At 38.9% G+C, this 19,239-nt stretch overlaps 1 protein-coding gene across 11 annotated transcripts in view; it reads right to left on the bottom strand.

The window, feature by feature from the left end:
* Window positions 1-19,239, bottom strand: part of DLG2 (discs large MAGUK scaffold protein 2) — a 2,039,030-nt gene that overhangs the window by 1,578,751 nt on the left and 441,040 nt on the right. For all 11 annotated transcript variants that reach the window (XR_005020917.1, XM_036860586.1, XM_036860590.1 and 8 more), the window contains one exon: window positions 16,548-16,622. Coding sequence is in view for 10 of the 11 variants with exons in the window: in XM_036860586.1 (XP_036716481.1) it covers window positions 16,548-16,622 (75 nt within the window). In the remaining variant the exon portion in view is untranslated. The remainder of the gene's footprint in view (window positions 1-16,547; window positions 16,623-19,239) is intronic.

Below are 19,239 nucleotides of genomic sequence, written 5' to 3'. Positions count from 1 at the left end.
ATCAAGATAGTACTGGATAAAGATAGCCATATAAATCAATGGAATAGAACTGAAGGTCCATAAATAAACCTTTACATTAATAGTCAATTGATTTTCAACAAGGCCGCAAAGGCAATTCAATGGGGAAAGAAAATACTTTTCAACAGATGGTTCGGGGACACTTGGCTATCCATATACACTATAGATACATAAAAATTAACTCAAAATAGATCATAGACCTAAATGTAAGAGCTAAAACTATAAAACTCTTAGGAGAAAATATAGGAGTAAATTTTTGTGACCTTGTCACGTGAAGCCTCCTTAGATATGACGAATGACACAAAAACAGATAAACTGGACTTCATCAATAAGTGGTGCTGGGAAAACTGGACAGCTACATGTAAAAGAATGAAATTAGAACACTCCCTAACACCATACACAAAAATAAACTCAAAATGGATTAGAGACCTAAATGTAAGACCAGACACTATAAAATTCTTAGAGGAAAACATAGGAAGAACACTCTTTGACATAAATCACAGCAAGATCATTTTTGATCCACCTCCTAGAGTAATGGAAATAAAAACAAAAATAAACAAATGGGACCTAATGAAACTTAAAAGCTTTTGCAAAGCAAAGGAAACTACAAACAAGATGAAAAGACAACCCTCAGAATGGGAGAAAATATTTGCAAACGAATCAGCGGATAAAGGATTAATCTCCAAAATATATAAACAGCTCATGCAGCTCAATATTAAAAAAACAAACAACCCAATCCAAAAATGGGCAGAAGACTTAAATAGACATTTCTCCAAAGAGGACATACAGATGGCCAAGAAGCACATGAAAAGCTGCTCAACATCACTAATTATTAGAGAAATGCAAATCAAAACTACAATGAGGTATCACCTCACACCAGTTAGAATGGGCATTGTCAGAAAATCTACAAACAACAAATGTTGGAGAGGGTGTGGAGGAAAGGGAACACTCTTGCACTGTTGGTGGGAATGTAAACTGATACAGCCACTATGGAGAACAGTATCAAGGTTCCTTACAAAACTAAAAATAGAATTACCGTATGACTCAGCAATCCCACTACTGGGCATACACCCTGAGAAAACCATAATTCAAAAAGACACATGCACTACAATGTTCATTGCAGCATTATTTACAATAGCCAGGTCATGGAAGCAACCTAAATGCCCATCGACAGATGAATGGATAAAGAAGATATGGTGCATGTATACAATGGAATATTACTCAGCCTTAAAAAGGAACGAAATTGGGTCATCTGTAGAGACGTGGATAAATCTAGAGACTGTCATACAGAGTGAAGTAAGTCAGAAAGAGAAAAACAAATATCGCATATTAACGCATCTATGTGGAACCTAGAAAAATGGTACATATGAACCAGTTTGCAGGGCATAAATTGAGACACAGATGTAGAGAACAAACGTATGGACACCAAGGGGGGAAAGCAGCAGCAGGTAGGGGTGGTGGTGGGATGAACTGGGAGATTGGGATTGACATGTATACACTGATGTGTGTAAAATTGATGACTAATAAGAACCTGCTGCATAAAAAAATAAATAAAATTCCAAAATTCCAAAAAAAAAAGATGAATGGATAAAGAACATGTGATATATATATAGGTGTGTATACATATAGTGTATATATATAGTGTATATATAAAAACAAAATTTTAAATTTTTGTGCTTCAAATGAGAGTATCAAAAAGTAAAAAGACAATCCACAGAATGGTACAAAACATTTGCAAATCACATATCTAATAAGGAATTAGTATTAAAAACATATAGAGGGGGGAGGTAGAGAAGATGGTGGAAGAGTAAGACGGGGAGATCACCTTCCTCCCCACAGATACATTAGAAATACATCTACACATGGAACTTCTCCTGCAGAACACCCACTGAACGCTGGCAGAAGACCTCAGACCTCCCAAAAGGCAAGAAACTCCCCACGTATCTGGCTAGGGCAAAAGAAAACAGAAATAGCAAAGACAAAAGAATAGGGACGGGACCTGCACCAGGGGGAGGGAGCCGTGAAGGAGGAAAGGTGTCCACACACTAGGAGCCCCTTCACGGGCGGAGACTGTGGGTGGCGGAGGGGGGAGCTTCGGACCCACGGAGGAGAGCGCAGACACAGGGGTGCGGAGGGCAAAGCGCAGAGATTCCCGCACAGAGGCTCGGCGCCGAGCAGCACTCACCAGCCCGAGAGGCTTGTCTGCTCACCTGCCGGGCCGGGCGGGGGCTGGGAGCTGAGGCTCGGGCTTCGGTGGGATCGCAGGGAGAGGACTGGGGTTGGCTGCGTGAACACAGCCTGAAGGGGCTAGTGCACCACGGCTAGCCGGGAGGGAGTCTGGGAAAAGGTCTGCAGCTGCCGAAGAGGCAAGAGACTTTTTCTTACCTCTTTGTTTCCTGGTGCGCGAGGAGACGGGATTCAGAGCGCTGCCTAAACGAGCTCCAGAGACAGGCGCGAGCCGCGGCTATCAGCACAGACCCCAGAGACGGGCAGGAGACGCTAAGGCTGCTGCTGCCGCCACCAAGAAGCCCGTGTGCGAGCACAGGTCACTCTCCACACCGCCCCTCCCGAGAGCCTGTGCAACCCGCCACCGCCAGGCTCCCGTGATCCGGGGACAACGTCCCCGGGAGAACGCACGGCGCGCCTCGGGCTGCTGCAACGTCACGACGCCTCTGACGCCGCAGGCTCGCCCCGCCTCCTCCGTACCCCTCCCTCCCCCCGCCTGAGTGAGCCAGAGCCCCCGAAGCAGCTGCTCCTTTAACCCCGTCCTGTGTGAGCGAAGACCAGACACCCTCAGGTGACCTTCACGCAGAGGCGGGTCCAAATCCAAAGCTGAACCCCGGGAGCTGTGCGAACAAAGAAGAGAAAGGGAAATCTCTCCCAGCAGCCTCAGAAGCAGCGGATTAAAACTCCACAAACATGGCCAGTCCTGGTGTCTGAGTGATTCCCTGGGCCCAGCACAGGGACCACCTTTCCAGAGCCCTGAAGACAAGGGGTAACACCCCAAAATATGGACTCATTTTCCACTCTACCTTCATTGGCCGAGCAGCTGCCAAGAACAAAGGCCGCATCTCCCGATACCTGGCAAACAAATGCAGTATTGCCTCACGAATTGATTGCTTCTCTGAGGTACCTACCAGTGTATTTGGGGAGAAGCTTCGAGAACAAGTTGAGGAGCGGCTGTCCTTCTATGAGACTGGAGAGATTCCACGAAAGAATCTGGATGTTATGAAGGAGGCAATGGTTCAGGCAGAGGAAGCGGCTGCTGAGATTACTAGGAAGCTGGAGAAACAGGAGAAGAAACGCTTGAAGAAGGAAAAGAAAAGGCTGCCTGCGATTGCCCTGGCGTCTTCAGAAAACAGCAGTAGTACCCCAGAGGAATGTGAGGAGACAAGTGAAAGACCCAAAAAGAAGAAAAAGCAAAAGCCCCAGGCGGCTCCTCAGGATAATGGAATGGAAGACCCATCTGTCTCCTCCAAACCCAAAAAAAAGAAATCTTTTCCCAAGGAGGAGCTGGTTAGTAGTGATCTTGAAGAGACAGCTGGCAGTGGAAGTCTTCCCAAGAGGAAGAAATCTTTCCCCAAAGAGGAACCAGATAGTGACCCTGAAGAGTCAGGAAACAAGAGGGTCCCCAAGAAAAAGAGGAAATTCTCTTCCAAGGAGGAGCCTCTCAGCAGTGGACCTGAAGAGGCTGCTGCCAGCAAGAGCAGCAGCTCCAAGAAAAAGAAAAAGCTCCGAAAGCTATCCCAGGAAAATTAGAATGGACATTTCCCTAGTAGGGCATAACTTACAGAGATATTTCCCAACCCATCCCCTATAGCACAATAAAAATAAAAACAAATTCACAAAAAAAAAAAAAAAAAAAAACTCCACAAACAACTTGATGTGCCTGCATCTGTTGAATACCTGAATAGACAACGAATCACCCCAAATTCAGGAGGTGGACTTTGGGAGCAGGATATATTAATTTTTCCCCTTTTCCTTTTTTTGTGAGTGTATATGTATATGCTTCTGGGTGAGATTTTGTCTGTATAGCTTTGCTTTATAATAGCTTTATTTTACTTCACTATATTATATCCTCTTTCTTTCTTTCTTTCTATTTTTTATCCCTTTTACTCTGAGCCGTGTGGATGAAAGGCTCTTGGTGCTCCAGCCAGGCAGCAGGGCTGTGCCTCTGAGGTGGGAGAGCCAACTTCAGGACACTGGTCCACAAGAGACCTCCCAGCTCCATGTAATACCAAATGGCGAAAATCTCTCAGAGATCTCCATCTCAATATCAAGACCCAGCTTCACTCAACGACCAGCAAGCTACAGTGCTGGACACCCTATGCCAAACAACTAGCAAGACAGGAACACAGCCCCATCCATTAGCAGAGAGGCTGCCTAAGATCATAATAAGGCCACAGACACCCCAAAATACACCACCAGACGTGGACGTGCCCACCAGAAAGACAAGATCCAGCCTCATCCACCAGAACACAGGCACTAGTTCCCTCCACCAGGAAGCCTACACAACCCACTGAACCAACCTTACCCACTGGGGACAGATACCAAAAACAACGGGAACTACGAACCTGCAGCCTGTGAAAAGGAGACCCCAAACACAGTAAGATAAGCAAAATGAGATGACAGAAAAACACACAGCAGATGAAGGAGCAGGGTCAAAACACACCAGACCTAACAAGTGAAGAGGAAATAGGTAGTCTACCTGAAAAAGAATTCAGAATAATGATAGTAAGGATGATCCAAAATCTTGGAAATAGAATAGACAAAATGCAAGAAACATTTAACAAGGACGTAGAAGAACTAAAGAGGAACCAAGCAATGATGAAAAACACAATAAATGAAATTAAAAATACTCTAGATGGGATCAATAGCAGAATAACTGAGGCAGAAGAAAGGATAAGTGACCTGGAAGATAAAATGGTGGAAATAACTACTGCAGAGCAGGATAAAGAAAAAAGAATGAAAAGAACTGAGGACAGTCTCAGAGACCTCTGGGACAACATTAAACGCACCAACATTCGAATTATAGGGGTCCCAGAAGAAGAAGAGAAAAAGAAAGGGACTGAGAAAATATTTGAAGAGATTATAGTTGAAAACTTCCCTAATATGGGAAAGGAAATAGTTAATCAAGTCCTGGAAGCACAGAGAGTCCCATACAGGATAAATCCAAGCAGAAACACGCCAAGACACATATTAATCAAACTGTCAAAAATTAAATATAAAGAAAACATATTAAAAGCAGCAAGGGAAAACCAACAAATAACACACAAGGGAATCCCCATAAGGTTAATAGCTGATCTTTCAGCAGAAACTCTGCAAGCCAGAAGGGAGTGGCAGGATATACTTAAAGTGATGAAGGAGAAAAACCTACAACCAAGATTAATCTACCCAGCAATGATCTCATTCAGATTTGATGGAGAAATTAAAACCTTTACAGACAAACAAAAACTGAGAGAGTTCAACACCACCAAACCAGCTTTACAACAAATGCTAAAGGAACTTCTCTAGGCAAGAAACACAAGAGAAGGAAAACAACTACAATAACAAACCCAAAACATTTAAGAAAATGGGAATAGGAACATACATATCAATAATTACCTTAAATGTAAATGGATTAAATGCTCCCACCAAAAGACACAGGCTGGCTGAATGGATACAAAAACAAGACCCATATACATGCTGTCTACAAGAGACCCACTTCAGACCTAGAGACACATACAGACTGAAAGTGAGGGGATGGAAAAAGATATTCCATGCAAGTGGAAATCAAAAGAAAGCTGGAGTAGCAATTCTCATATCAGACAAAATAGACTTTAAAATAAAGACTATTACAAGAGACAAAAGAAGGACACTATATAATGATCAAGGGATCGATCCAAGAGGAAGGTATAACAATTGTAAATATTTATGCACCCAACATAGGAGCACCTCAATACATAAGGCAAATACTAACAGTCATAAAAGAGGAAATCGACAGCAACACAATCATAGTAGGGGACTTTAACACCCCACTTTCACCAATGGACAGATCATCCAAAATGAAAATAAATAAGGAAACACAAGCTTTAAATGATACATTAAACAAGATGGACTTAATTGATATTTATAGGACATTCCACCCAAAACCAACAGAATACACATTTTTCTCAAGTGCTCATGGAACATTCTCCAGGATAGATCATATCTTGGGTCACAAATCAAGCCTTGGTAAATTTAAGAAAATTGAAATCATATCAAGTATCTTTTCCGACCACAACGCTATGAGACTAGATATCAATTACAGGAAAAGATCTGTAAAAAATACAAACACATGGAGGCTACACAATACACTACTTAATAACGAAGTGATCACTGAAGAAATCAAAGGGGAAATCAAAAAATACCTAGAAACAAATGACAATGGAGACATGACGACCCAAAACCTATGGGACGCAGCAAAAGCAGTGCTAAGAGGGAAGTTTATAGCAATACAAGCCTACATCAAGAAACAGGAAACATCTCAAATAAACAACCTAACCTTGCACCTGAAGCAATTAGAGAAAGAAGAACAAAAAAAACCCAAAGCCAGCAGAAGGAAAGAAATCATAAAGATCAGATCAGAAATAAATGAAAAAGAAATGAAGGAAACAATAGCAAAAATCAATGAAACTAAAAGCTGGTTCTTTGAGAAGATAAACAAAATTGATAAACCATTAGCCAGACTCATCAAGAGAAAAAGGGAGAAGACTCAAATCAATAGAATTAGAAATGAAAAAGGAGAAATAACAACTGACACTGCAGAAATACAAAAGATCATGAGAGATTACTACAAGCAACTCTATGTCAATAAAATGGACAACCTGGAAGAAATGGACAGATTCTTAGAAATGCACAACCTGCCGAGACTGAACCAGGAAGAAATAGAAAATATGAACAGACCAATCACAAGCACTGAAATTGAAACTGTGATTAAAAACCTTCCAACAAACAAAAGCCCAGGACCAGATGGCTTCACAGGCGAATTCTATCAAACATTTAGAGAAGAGCTAACACCTATCCTTCTCAAACTCTTCCAAAATATTGCAGAGGGAGGAACACTCCCCAACTCATTCTACGAGGCCACCATCACCCTGATACCAAAACCAGACAAAGATGTCACAAAGAAAGAAAACTACAGGCCAATATCACTGATGAACATAGACGCAAAAATCCTCAACAAAATACTAGCAAACAGAATCCAACAGCACATTAAAAGGATCATACACCATGATCAAGTGGGGTTTATTCCAGGAATGCAAGAATTCTTCAATATACACAAATCAATCAACATGATACACCATATTAACAAATTGAAGGAGAAAAACCATATGATCATCTCAATAGATGCAGAGAAAGCTTTTGACAAAATTCAACACCCATTTATGATAAAAGCCCTGCAGAAAGTAGGCATAGAGGGAACTTTCCTCAACATAATAAAGGCCATATATGACAAACCCACAGCCAACATTGTCCTTAATGGTGAAAAACTGAAACCATTTCCACTAAGATCAGGAACAAGACAAGGTTGCCCACTCTCACCACTATTATTCAACATAGTTTTGGAAGTGTTAGCCACAGCAATCAGAGAAGAAAAAGAAATAAAAGGAATCCAAATCGGAAAAGAAGAAGTAAAGCTGTCACTGTTTGCAGATGACATGATACTATACATAGAGAATCCTAAAGATGCTACCAGAAAACTACTAGAGCTAATCAATGAATTTGGTAAAGTAGCAGGATACAAAATTAATGCACAGAAATCTCTTGCATTTCTATACACTAATGATGAAAAATCTGAAAGTGAAATTAAGAAAACACTCCTGTTTACCATTGCAACAAAAAGAATAAAATATCTAGGAATAAACCTACCTAAGGAGACAAAAGACCTGTATGCAGAAAATTGTAAGACACTGATGAAAGAAATTAAAGATGATACAAATAGATGGAGAGATATACCATGTTCTTGGATTGGAAGAATCAACATTGTGAAAATGACTCTACTACCCAAAGCAATCTACAGATTCAATGCAATCCCTATCAAACTACCACTGGCATTTTTCACAGAACTAGAACAAAAAATTTCACAATTTGTATGGAAACACAAAAGACCCCGAATAGCCAAAGCAATCTTGAGAACAAAAAATGGAGCTGGGGGAATCAGGCTCCCTGACTTCAGACTATATTACAAAGCTACAGTAACCAAGACAGTTTGGTACTGGCACAAAAACAGAAATTTCGATCAATGGAACAGGATAGAAAGCCCAGAGATAAACCCACGCACATATGGTCACCTTACCTTTGACAAAGGAGGCAAGAATATACAGTGGAGAAAAGACAGCCTCTTCAATAAGTGGTGCTGGGAAAATTGGACAGATACTTGTAAAAGTATGAAATTAGAACACTCCCTGACACCATGCACAAAAATAAACTCAAAATGGATTAAAGACCTAAGTGTAAGGGCAGACACTATCAAACTCTTAGAGGAAAACATAGGCAGAACACTCTATGACATACATCACAGCAAGATTCTTTTTGACCCAGCTCCTAGAGAAATGGAAATAGAAACAAAAATAAACAAATTGGACCTAATGAAACTTAAAACCTTTTGCACAGCAAAGGAAACCATAAACAAGACCAAAAGACAACCATCAGAATGGGAGAAAATATTTGCAAATGAAGCAACTGACAAAGGATTAATCTCCAAGATTTACAAGCAGCTCATGCAGCTCAATAACAAAAAAACGAACAACCCAATCCAAAACTGGGCAGAAGACCTAAATAGACATTTCTCCAAAGAAGATATACAGATTGCCAACAGACACATGAAAGAATGCTCAACATCATTAATCATTAGAGAAATGCAAATCAAAACTACAATGAGATATCATCTTACACCAGTCAGAATGGCCATCATGAAAAAATCTACAAACATTAAATGCTGGAGAGGGTGTGGAGAAAACAGAACCCTCTTGCACTGTTGGTGGGAATGTAAATTGATACAGCCACTATGGAGAACAGTATGGAGGTTCCTTAAAAAACTAAAAAGAGAACTACCATACGACCCAGCAATCCCACTACTGGGCATATACCCTGAGAAAATCATAATTCAAAAAGAGTCATGTACCACAATGTTCATTGCAGCTCTATTTACAATACCCAGGACATGGAAGCAACCTAAGTATCCATCAACAGATGAATGGATAAGGAAGATGTGGCACCTATATACAACGGAATAATACTCAGCCATAAAAAGAAACGAAATTGAGTTATGTGTAGTGAGGTGGATGGACCTAGAGTCTGTCATACAGAGTGAAGTAAGTCAGAAAGAGAAAAACAAATACAGTATTCTAACACATATATATGGAATCTAAGGAAAAAAAAAAAAAGGCCATGAACAACCTAGTGGCAAGACAGGAATAAAGACACAGACCGACTAGAGAAGGGACTTGAGGATATGGGGAGGGGGAGGGGTGAGATGTGACAGGGTGAGAGAGAGTCATGGACATATATAGACTACCAAATGTAAAATAGATAGCTAGTGGGAAGCAGCCGCATAGCACAGGGAGATCAGCTCGGTGCTTTGTGACCACCTAGAGGGGTGGGATGGGGAGGGTGGGAGGGAGGGAGATGCAAGAGGGAAGAGATATGGGAACATATGTATATGTATAACTGATTCACTTTGTTATAAAGCAGAAACTAACACACCATTGTAAAGCAATTATACTTCAATAAAGATGCTTAAAAAAAAAAAACATATAGAGAACTCTTACAACTCAAAGACTTAAAGACCAAAAAAAATTTTTTTAAATAGGTGAACAATCTAAATAGACATTTCTCCAAAGATAAAAGCATAGCCTAAAAGTACATGAAAAGATGCTCAACACATCACTAAGTATTAGGGAAGTGCAAATCAAAACTACAGTGAGATACTACCTCATACCCACTAGTATGACTACAATAAAAAGGACAGATAATAACAAATGCTGTGAGGATGTGGAGAATTGAAACCCTCGTACATTGCTGGTGGGAATGTAAAATAGTGTAACTGCTTTACAAAACAGTTCTGGCAGTTCCTCAAAAAGTTAAACACAGTTACCATACAACTCAGTAATTCCTGTCCTAGGTATACATCCAAGAGAAGTAAAAACATACGTCCATACAAAAACGTGCATGTGAATACTCATAGTAGCATTATTCACATGTTGAAAAACGGCAAACAACACAGATGTCTACCAACTGATGAATGGATAAACAAAATGTGGTATGGCCATACAATGGAATATTACTCATCAAGATAAAGTAATGAAGAACTGATACATGCTACAACATGGCTAAACCTTGAAAATACTATGTTAAGTGAAAGAAGCTAATCACAAAAGGCCATGTATTTTATAATTCCATTCATAGGAAATGTCTAGAATAAGCAAATCCATAGAGATGGAAAGCAGATTAGTGATCCCCAGGAGCTGGAGGGAAGAGGAGTGGGGAGTGACTTATAATGGACATGGGGTTTCTTTTGAGCTCATGAAAATGTTCTAAAACTGGTAGTAGTGAGAGTAGCACAACTCTGAATGTACTGAAGTCACTGAACTGTGCACTTTAAATGGTTGAATTGTAATAGTGTGTGAATTATATTTCAGTAAATCTGTGGAAAAAAAATAAGAACACTGATGGATAGCTTCTCAGATCTTGCCAGCAACCTCAGGACTTGAAACCTTCATCTCTGCACAGGGCATGGTGGGTACATGTTTACATGTCTTTAGTTCTTTACTCTGTGTGTTTTTTGTGTGTGCTCACTGGAAATGCCCTTTCATCTCTCCCATGAACCCTCCCCACCAAACCCATAAATACTGTGGGTTCCCTTTCTGAGCATGCTTCAAAGATCAGTGTAACAAAATTATCTGATATGAATCCTGCAGTTCCCAGCAGGTTCTTTCGAACCTAGAGAGGAAACCACTGTAAGTCTAAAGTACTATAATGGCCAGAAGAGAGGGGAAAAAAAGCAATGTATCCATTGTATCAATCTAGTCTTCCTCATACTTTCCTTGATTCAAAGCCCTAACTACAGCCAAGTTGGAATCAGAGCCATTCCACAGAGCTCACATCTCCTAAAGTGCATTATGATTTTTTCTAAGAAAATTTCCCCTCTGAATTCTTTTCTAACCCTACAGCTACCACCCATATGGCCAGATGTACTCTAATCCCAGTGTAGACCAATTTAAAGCCCTGTACTCTGTAATTTTCCATAATTTTCCTAAAATTGTGATCATCTGATAACATCCTAACTTTTTGTTCTATAAGGGAACTAACCACTGATGGTATGAAAACCTTGCTCTAAAAAATAAAAATTATATCCAGTCTTTGGAAAGACAATACCCATCAAAGCCATCCTGGGTGTAATTTCCCAGCAGCAGAGTTTGCCCAGCGGGTCTGTGTTCCTAGGAACTCTACAACACCCAGAGAGCAGACACAACATTATTTATTTTATGACTGTATTGGATGTTTCTAAGTACCATGGTCTGGGTATTTATTTGGGCTGTATACAAGAGGAAGTCACACAATGAACTGTGCAGAAAAAAAGGTGGGGGAGAAGCTACCAAAACAGGGTGAAAAAAACCCTTGCACTAGTATAGAATAGCTTATGCACATTGTATTAACTGGTTTCAATTAGAGGGAATGATCCCAATTGTGGGTAATGGGAGGCAGTCTGGGAGAACATGCTGAAACAATAAACACTTTAAAAGAACATCTCCTCTGGTTTCTTACAGGAACGTCTGTTTTTATTGATTTCCCATAAAAGAGAAAAATTACTTTCATAATCTAGAGAGACATTGTAGTGAAATGTTAATATGCTTTTAAATTAAAAAGAGTATCTAGCCCCACTCTTCAAAAATGGCTTTATATTACTCAGAATACAAACATCTCAATATGACACTCCATATCATCAGTTCTTGCCTGTCAGAGGACAAATGTTTTTTTTCAAGAGCTTCAGGATTTCTCCTTTTACAGTCTTAAAGAGTTGTGTATTAACTCCTGGAAACTCTTCCTGAACAAGCCTGAATCCCTTTTGGAAGAAAGGGCCCTCCTAAATAGCCCTAAATTAATAATGAGTTATTGCCTGTTTTTTATGCTTTTCTTCACCAATTCATCCTTCCCCATCACTTGCTTCTAGAATGACCTATTCTTTTCTTTCTTTTCTCTTACCACCTTTCAAGCAATTACCATGTGCCAGGTGCTGTGTTAACATGTGGTATGCATTATCTCATGTAAATCTCAAAATATCCTGTTACACGTGTAAACTCAGAGAGATTAAGTAGATTGTCCAATGTTACATGGCTAGTAAGTGGCAGAATTCGTATTTTAACAAAAAACGTATTCAATTCTAAAGCTTTTATACTTAACTATTACTAAAAATTGCATATTCTGTCTTCCAAAATCCATCTTGAGGCAAATCTCCATTCTGAAAAGTTATAGCTTTTTGTACAGACCATTATATAGCATGTATTACACAGTATAATGATTATATGCATGTATTGTTCCCTGCTCTATCCTGAGGAATCAAAGGGTCAGTTACAACTTACAAAATATGCTCAGTAAATGCTTCTTGAATGAGTAAATGAGAGTTGATGTATTCAGAGTACAGTGTTCTTATTTACAAATGCTTATATGATTTTTTAAAATATTTCCCATATCTATTTATGGGTGAATACTACATAACAATAGAGATATGCAGAAATAACAATATCCATGATAAGCTCCATAATAGCAGGGATTTTTTTTTTCAACTTAGCTTTTAGAAACTCCTCTCATTACATTATTTTTAAATTTCCAGGAACTAAGGGGTGTGCAAACATAAAGAGAAACAAAGCAATTATTCTAGACAAATCATGTGTATTTATATATCATATGTCTAATCAATAAAATTATACATTACAGCCATTTCTGAGTAATGCTTAATAACTAAGGATTGTGTTTGGGGACATTCCTCAAAGTGACCAAATCCACTCATAGGCCATAGTCATACTGAGTGGTCCAGAGACCTGCCCTGAAATGCAGCAGCCGCTCAAGCCTCCTGCAGCTGGTCAAATCTAAGGTTCTTTATTTCCAGCTGACAGGAACTAATTCTTAGCCTAGTTCACTCCAGATTCAGAGATCTGCCTGTCTTCACCTGAGTCCCAGAACCTGTGGGTCTCTTCTCATTTGTTTCTAAGTGGCAGGGGTTCAGGTAACCACTGTGTTCATGCTCGTGATCGTACAAACCAATGAGCATACAACCCAATTAAATGTAAAGTGTAGAGGTGAGGAAGGGTATCATTCTAATGCTTAATGCACCCATACAAGGAAAGATAAATAAACAAAACTGTCACACTTCTCACTAGGGAAGATATTTCACTTATAATTATTCACAAAGTATAAATATGCCTATGTTTCTGTATAATTGCTGGAGGTAAATTTTCTATTCAGCTTGAATCCCAATCTGTACATTGTAATTCTGACTAAAAGGAAAAGTCTTTAAAAACACTTCTTGGTCCCATTATTACAGAGATGTGGAGTGCCAAAAAAAGAGAGCATCCAAGAGGAGAGTGATCAAGTAGTAATAGAAGTCATTTTCAAGGCAATATGTAGCTGTTGACAGGCATTTGCAAAACAATTTGGAGAGAGAAAGTTTCTTGGAAGAACCAATGATAAAACCTCTGCACTTAAAATGAACCTGGAGGCAAAAGCACACACAAAGACCAGGACTGTTTTGAATAAAGTAACAAAGCCCAGCTATAAGGATACAATTACTCCAGAGCAAAACACCAAGAAAGAATAGGGCAGCGGGGAGAGAAATGTAGGAAAGAATCAAGTGAATTTAAAAATGCACAAAGATAACAGAAATTATCCATTTATTTTGAATGTAAGTATGTATTAATTAATTTATAACCTGCTTCAGCCCATAGAGGATTTGAGACGGACAAGACATTCTCTTAAACGCAGAAGGCTAAGATTGTCTCTATTTCCTGAGAGATGAGAAAATGGAAATTAATACCAGAATTACTTCACATATTGTATATAGCTTTTGTTATGTAAATATGCTTTTATTACTGTATTGTTAACTAGACATATTTCTCATTTTATAATGTGAGTTAAGTTATTACCAAATTATTCTTTGCTCATTTTTATGTACCCAAGTGTTATATATAACCAGATATTTGAAATGAATGGACTATTATAAATTATCAAAATCCCACAGTTCTGAGTTCTTTCTGTCTGAGACAACTACTCATTACATCAATTCTGGTGGGAGCTCCATAAATGTTGCAGACCAGGAGATGTTAGTTAAGGGAGTTTACTTTTTGGCTGCAAATAAATCAAAGAGCAATAAATTCCCCCAAACAAACAAAATAAAACAAAATCTAGATAACTTAAGGAAAAAGAATGTAACTTATCAGCAGGTTATTGAGCCCTTCTCACAAAATTAAAGAGAGATCTGAGCAAGCTAAACCTCAAAGGGCAGATATACGGCAACTCAAGGAATCTCAGCAACTCAAGGAATCTCGGCAACTCAAGGAATCTCAGCAACTGAGGTTCATAGAATATTTTCCAAACTATTGTCATTCATATGATTCAATACTGACGGCTACCAGTTTGATATCTCTCTGGTACAAATTTCAAATACCCAGGAGAGAGAACCCAACAGGCTCACCTGGGATCAGATATTTACCTCTTGGATCAGTCAGTCATGGCCAGGCACAGACTCACAGATCCCAAACATGGCCAGTAGGAGCCTACTTTTGTAGACTGGGGTTACTGACAGAGAAAGCAGAATCATTATGGGCTGTGCAATTCCTCCAGAAAGTGCTTGCCCCACTGGGAGAGGTATTACTTTTAAGTAAATGGCAAAGGAATTTGAAAACAAAATTCCTCAAAACACATATTCAATGGTACTCTGAAGGAGAAAGTATACAAAGACACTCAAAGGTGAGAAATGGAAACCACCCAACTAAGAAAGTAAAAATATATTTATTCCTATTCAACGAGAAATGTGAGAGTTACAAAATAATTTATTAAAACTTATTATAAAGAGGAAATCAACAGATTGAAGGTTCATTTATTAAATATACACTCACAGAGCTTCTACCGTGTACTCAGGGATTTACCTAGGTGTAGGTATACTAGGACCCTGAAGAGCACATGGTCTTCTTGGAGAAATAGGCATTATAAATCAGTAATTGTGAGGTAATATCACTAGGGATACAATAAAAGGAGTGACTGATGAAGAAATAGAATTATTAAAACTCATCCTTTCTCTGGCATCAGCAGAGTCCCTAAGTAGGCGCTCCCCTCTGACCACCTGCTCACAAAAGTGTGACATTTTAATTCTCCATGTCTCCAGTAAGCTGAGCTGCCTCTGCACTGCAGGAATGCCTCCAAAATTTAGCATTATCATCGCTCCTTCATTAAAGGTGATCCCACCTTCTCATCTTCCACAGATAAACGGAAGTCAAGGAAAGAGGCTTCATTCTCTCACACAATCTGAGTGAAAAGTAGGCTCCTCCAGGCCTACTGCCTTTTAACACAGTCATAAGTCATGCTATGAGAGTCCAGCTGCACCTTTCAGAAGCCTGTACCTCAATAATAGATGAGGATATTTAAAGCACTCCACATATCACTTTATACTGCCTGCAAGGTAGGTCAAATGAGGGGAATGCCTCAAAAGTAACTTTCGAACTTTTTGTCCTCATCACACACAAATTATTTCATGACAGGCAAACCCTCAGTTATAGCACACACGGTTCCCAGAGGAACCACTGTCATTTCTATCAGGCAATGTATATATAAAAGCGCATCATACAATCAGCCACTTTCTTCACTTATTCAGAGCACAGCGTCGTGGAATGAGTTCATGAAAGGACAGTCAGGGCATCCAGAATCTATTCCCAACCTTACAACTGATGCACTATTCTTACTTCCTTTGCATTTAAGTTTCCCATTTACAACACAGGAACGATGACATAGTACCTGTTTGTTTCTAAAGCACTTGAAAATTCTCTGATGGAAGATTTCACACAAATGCAGAGGCTATTATTATACCAGGAAGACTTGAAAATTGCAAATCCGTGTACTCATCACTATTAAACAGTCAACACAACAATGGAAGAAGAGAAAGAATCCTTCTCTAAGGCATCTAAAATTAAGTATTGCTGAATATGCAGCTATTGAGAAAAATATATGTGCAAACACATTCATTTTAAAGAGTATTCAATTCTAAACCATCAATAACCCATTTAGACAAATGCTTTACAAGTTACTCTCACTCCAAAAAAGAAATACATGTAATCCCTAATCACTGGTGCTTCTTATAATGTAGAGCTTTCTGAGAAGATATTCTTTCTCCTTTCAAAATGTTTGCTCTACTCTAGAATTTCAGGGAGTATTCTAGCCCATTCCACTAAGGTTGTTCCAAAGTATAAAAATAATTATCCTTTAATCTTGCCAATCTTAGAATAATCAAATAAACTTACAGTACAGTGGTGAACAGGCATCCAAGCAGGGGCTTCCACTGAACAATTTTGGGCTGGGCACTTGCCTTGGTTTTGCTGCAAATAAGCAAAAAATATGTTATGTTCTACATATGACGTGCAGCAATCTACACCAGCTGATATGTTTATCATCAGTGTGTTTATTACCATATTTACAAGTATAGGAGAAGTCTTTGAGAATAATTTTTTGGTGCAGTGCTAAAAGAAACTAGGTATGTCATTTCTACTCTTATCAAGGCACAAGAAATTATTCTTTGGTTTTTGTATTTCGCTAAGGCCTAGGTTTTTGGAACCAGGCTTCCTCAGCAACTGGCCTTTCAGGTCCCGGTGGGAACCACCTGAGAATCCTCCTAACCTAGAAGCAGAACTGGTCTCTCCTCCAGGCTCCCAGAGGACACCAATACATGCTGTACCCCTGTGAAATCTCTTGAGTCAAGGTACAGAAAGACTTGTTTACTTGTCTCCCCTTCCAGATCGTAAGCTTGTGGTGATGATTCTCTCTAGGGCATTTCATAGAATCCCAGAATGTAGAGTTGTACAGGAAAGATTTTAGAGGCCTTTCCTGTCACATCAGAAACTGAGGTGCAAAGAAATGAAACAAGGAGCACAGAGATCTAACATTCTAAACAATTTGCCAGGCACTTCTTTTCACATAAGAAATGTATCTCGAGCTAACATATTCTTTTGTTGTAACTCCAATAAATTCAATTCTAATTGGCCTTTTAGAGAGAATGAAGTGCTTTCCTTTAAGAGTTCTGATTAGTGCTAAAAGGGGAGGAGGTGATTCTAATACAACATCTTTTATCTTTACTTATTTTACACTCAATTATATAAATACTACAAATAATGTTAATAAATAATCATATAAACCACAGCTGTGATTTACTGAGCTACAAAATATGCGAATGGTTATTCTAGACTCAGTACATTATCACTAGTTGCTATAACAAATATGGATAGATGTGTTGCTATGCCCATTACAGGAGAGAAAACTGAGGCTCACAGAGGGTAAGAAACTCATCTATAAGTTACCCTACAAGAAAGCAGCCTGACTGGGATTGCAGCAAGAATTTGACTGACTCTGCAGCCCATGCATGCTCCTTCTATGAGAAACTGGTATTTTTCATTTTCTGTTTAATGGGGCTTAAGACATGTCATCAACTAACATGATTTCATCTTATCAACGATCCTAACATGTCTAACTTAACTGCAATAAAGTACTGAATTCAGTACTTGTGCTAAGAATCCTATTTTGTGATTTGTAAGCCTTTTAGAGAAACCTTTATTTAGGTGATATATTTTTAAGGCATCACTAAACTCTGAAGTGCTGTTTGAGGGATTATTGATAGAGTCACCATAAAAATACACTAAGATCATCAATCTCCATGCTCAGTTTTCTTGTTTAAATCAAAACATGACATACGGTACCAACAGGGTACATAGGGTGCACTGGACTGGTGTCAGATGACCACAATTTCAAGCTAAGCTCAGCCAAGTGCCTGCTTGGGAGTCACATCTGTAGAACAGTGTTGGTATCTCACCTAATTCACAGGACTTCTATCAGATGATAAAGATTTGCTTCAGATAATTACCACAATTTGCAAGGATGTTATGAAAAAGAACACACAAAGTAAAAGGACACTTTTATTGTCCTTTTCTGATAGCTTAAGCCAGATAAATATAATTTATCTACATGTGAAGATAAGCCTTTTGAAATTTGAAAGCATTATTAAAATGCTAGTTATTATTATTTTTAATTATGATAAGTCATACCAAACAATGTTAATGGTGAGGAATGTGTCCTTTGGAATAATTCATAATTGCTACTGTTAGTAGAGGGTAGTAATAATAAGCTTGTTTTACATCTAGATACTATATATCTTTATGGAGCATATGGTAAAGAAGGAAAATTCAATAAATAAGTGAGCTGTGCTTAGGTGGAGGAATATAAGTACGCATAAAATGTGATGGGGGGCATAAATAAGTAGTGTTTAAACTTCTATGGATATATACCATGGAGTAAAGAAAGATGGGAATCTGTGTGAGTCTCCTGTCCCACTATTACCTGAGTTTTAGATACTAAAGGCTTCCCATTAGTGTTTTAATCAAGAAGATTAACAATATGATTACACAGGGGGCAGAAACATAAAAAGGCCTACTGAAGACAGAAGCCGTGAAAACATATATTATTTGGTAATCCACCGTGTGTGACTAGAAAAAAATAAGACTGGAATAGAAGTTAGGATCTTAGATTTCAGTATTGTCCCCATTAATCTACCTAGTGTCCCCATTAATCTATCTGTGGAACTTTGGGAAAGTTACTTTAACACTTTAAACCTCATTTTTCTCATGTATAAAATGAGAGGGGTTTATTTGATCCCCTCATATACCAACCTATATTCCTCCCAGTAATTTAATATGTTTCCTCCTCCAAAGGGGTACACCTTCCAGTTGAATATCCCTGCCATTCTGATCTACTGTTACCATAGGGTATGGTTATATCTCTGTGAGTTTACATGGTAATAAAAGTTAAGAACTGCTGGACCAGATAATCTCACAAGAGCTTTCCACTGAAGTGTGGTTACTGAAAACCCCAACCTCAGGTTTTACCTATCATTTCACTCTACTTCTAAAGAAGACAAAATCTAACATACGTCAAGGGAATTGTCACAGC

Source organism: Balaenoptera musculus, chromosome 8 (genome assembly GCF_009873245.2).
Source record: "Balaenoptera musculus isolate JJ_BM4_2016_0621 chromosome 8, mBalMus1.pri.v3, whole genome shotgun sequence".
Taxonomy (NCBI): domain Eukaryota; kingdom Metazoa; phylum Chordata; class Mammalia; order Artiodactyla; family Balaenopteridae; genus Balaenoptera; species Balaenoptera musculus.
Note: the sequence above shows the minus strand (reverse complement) of the source record. Positions and strands in the feature narration are given on the sequence as shown.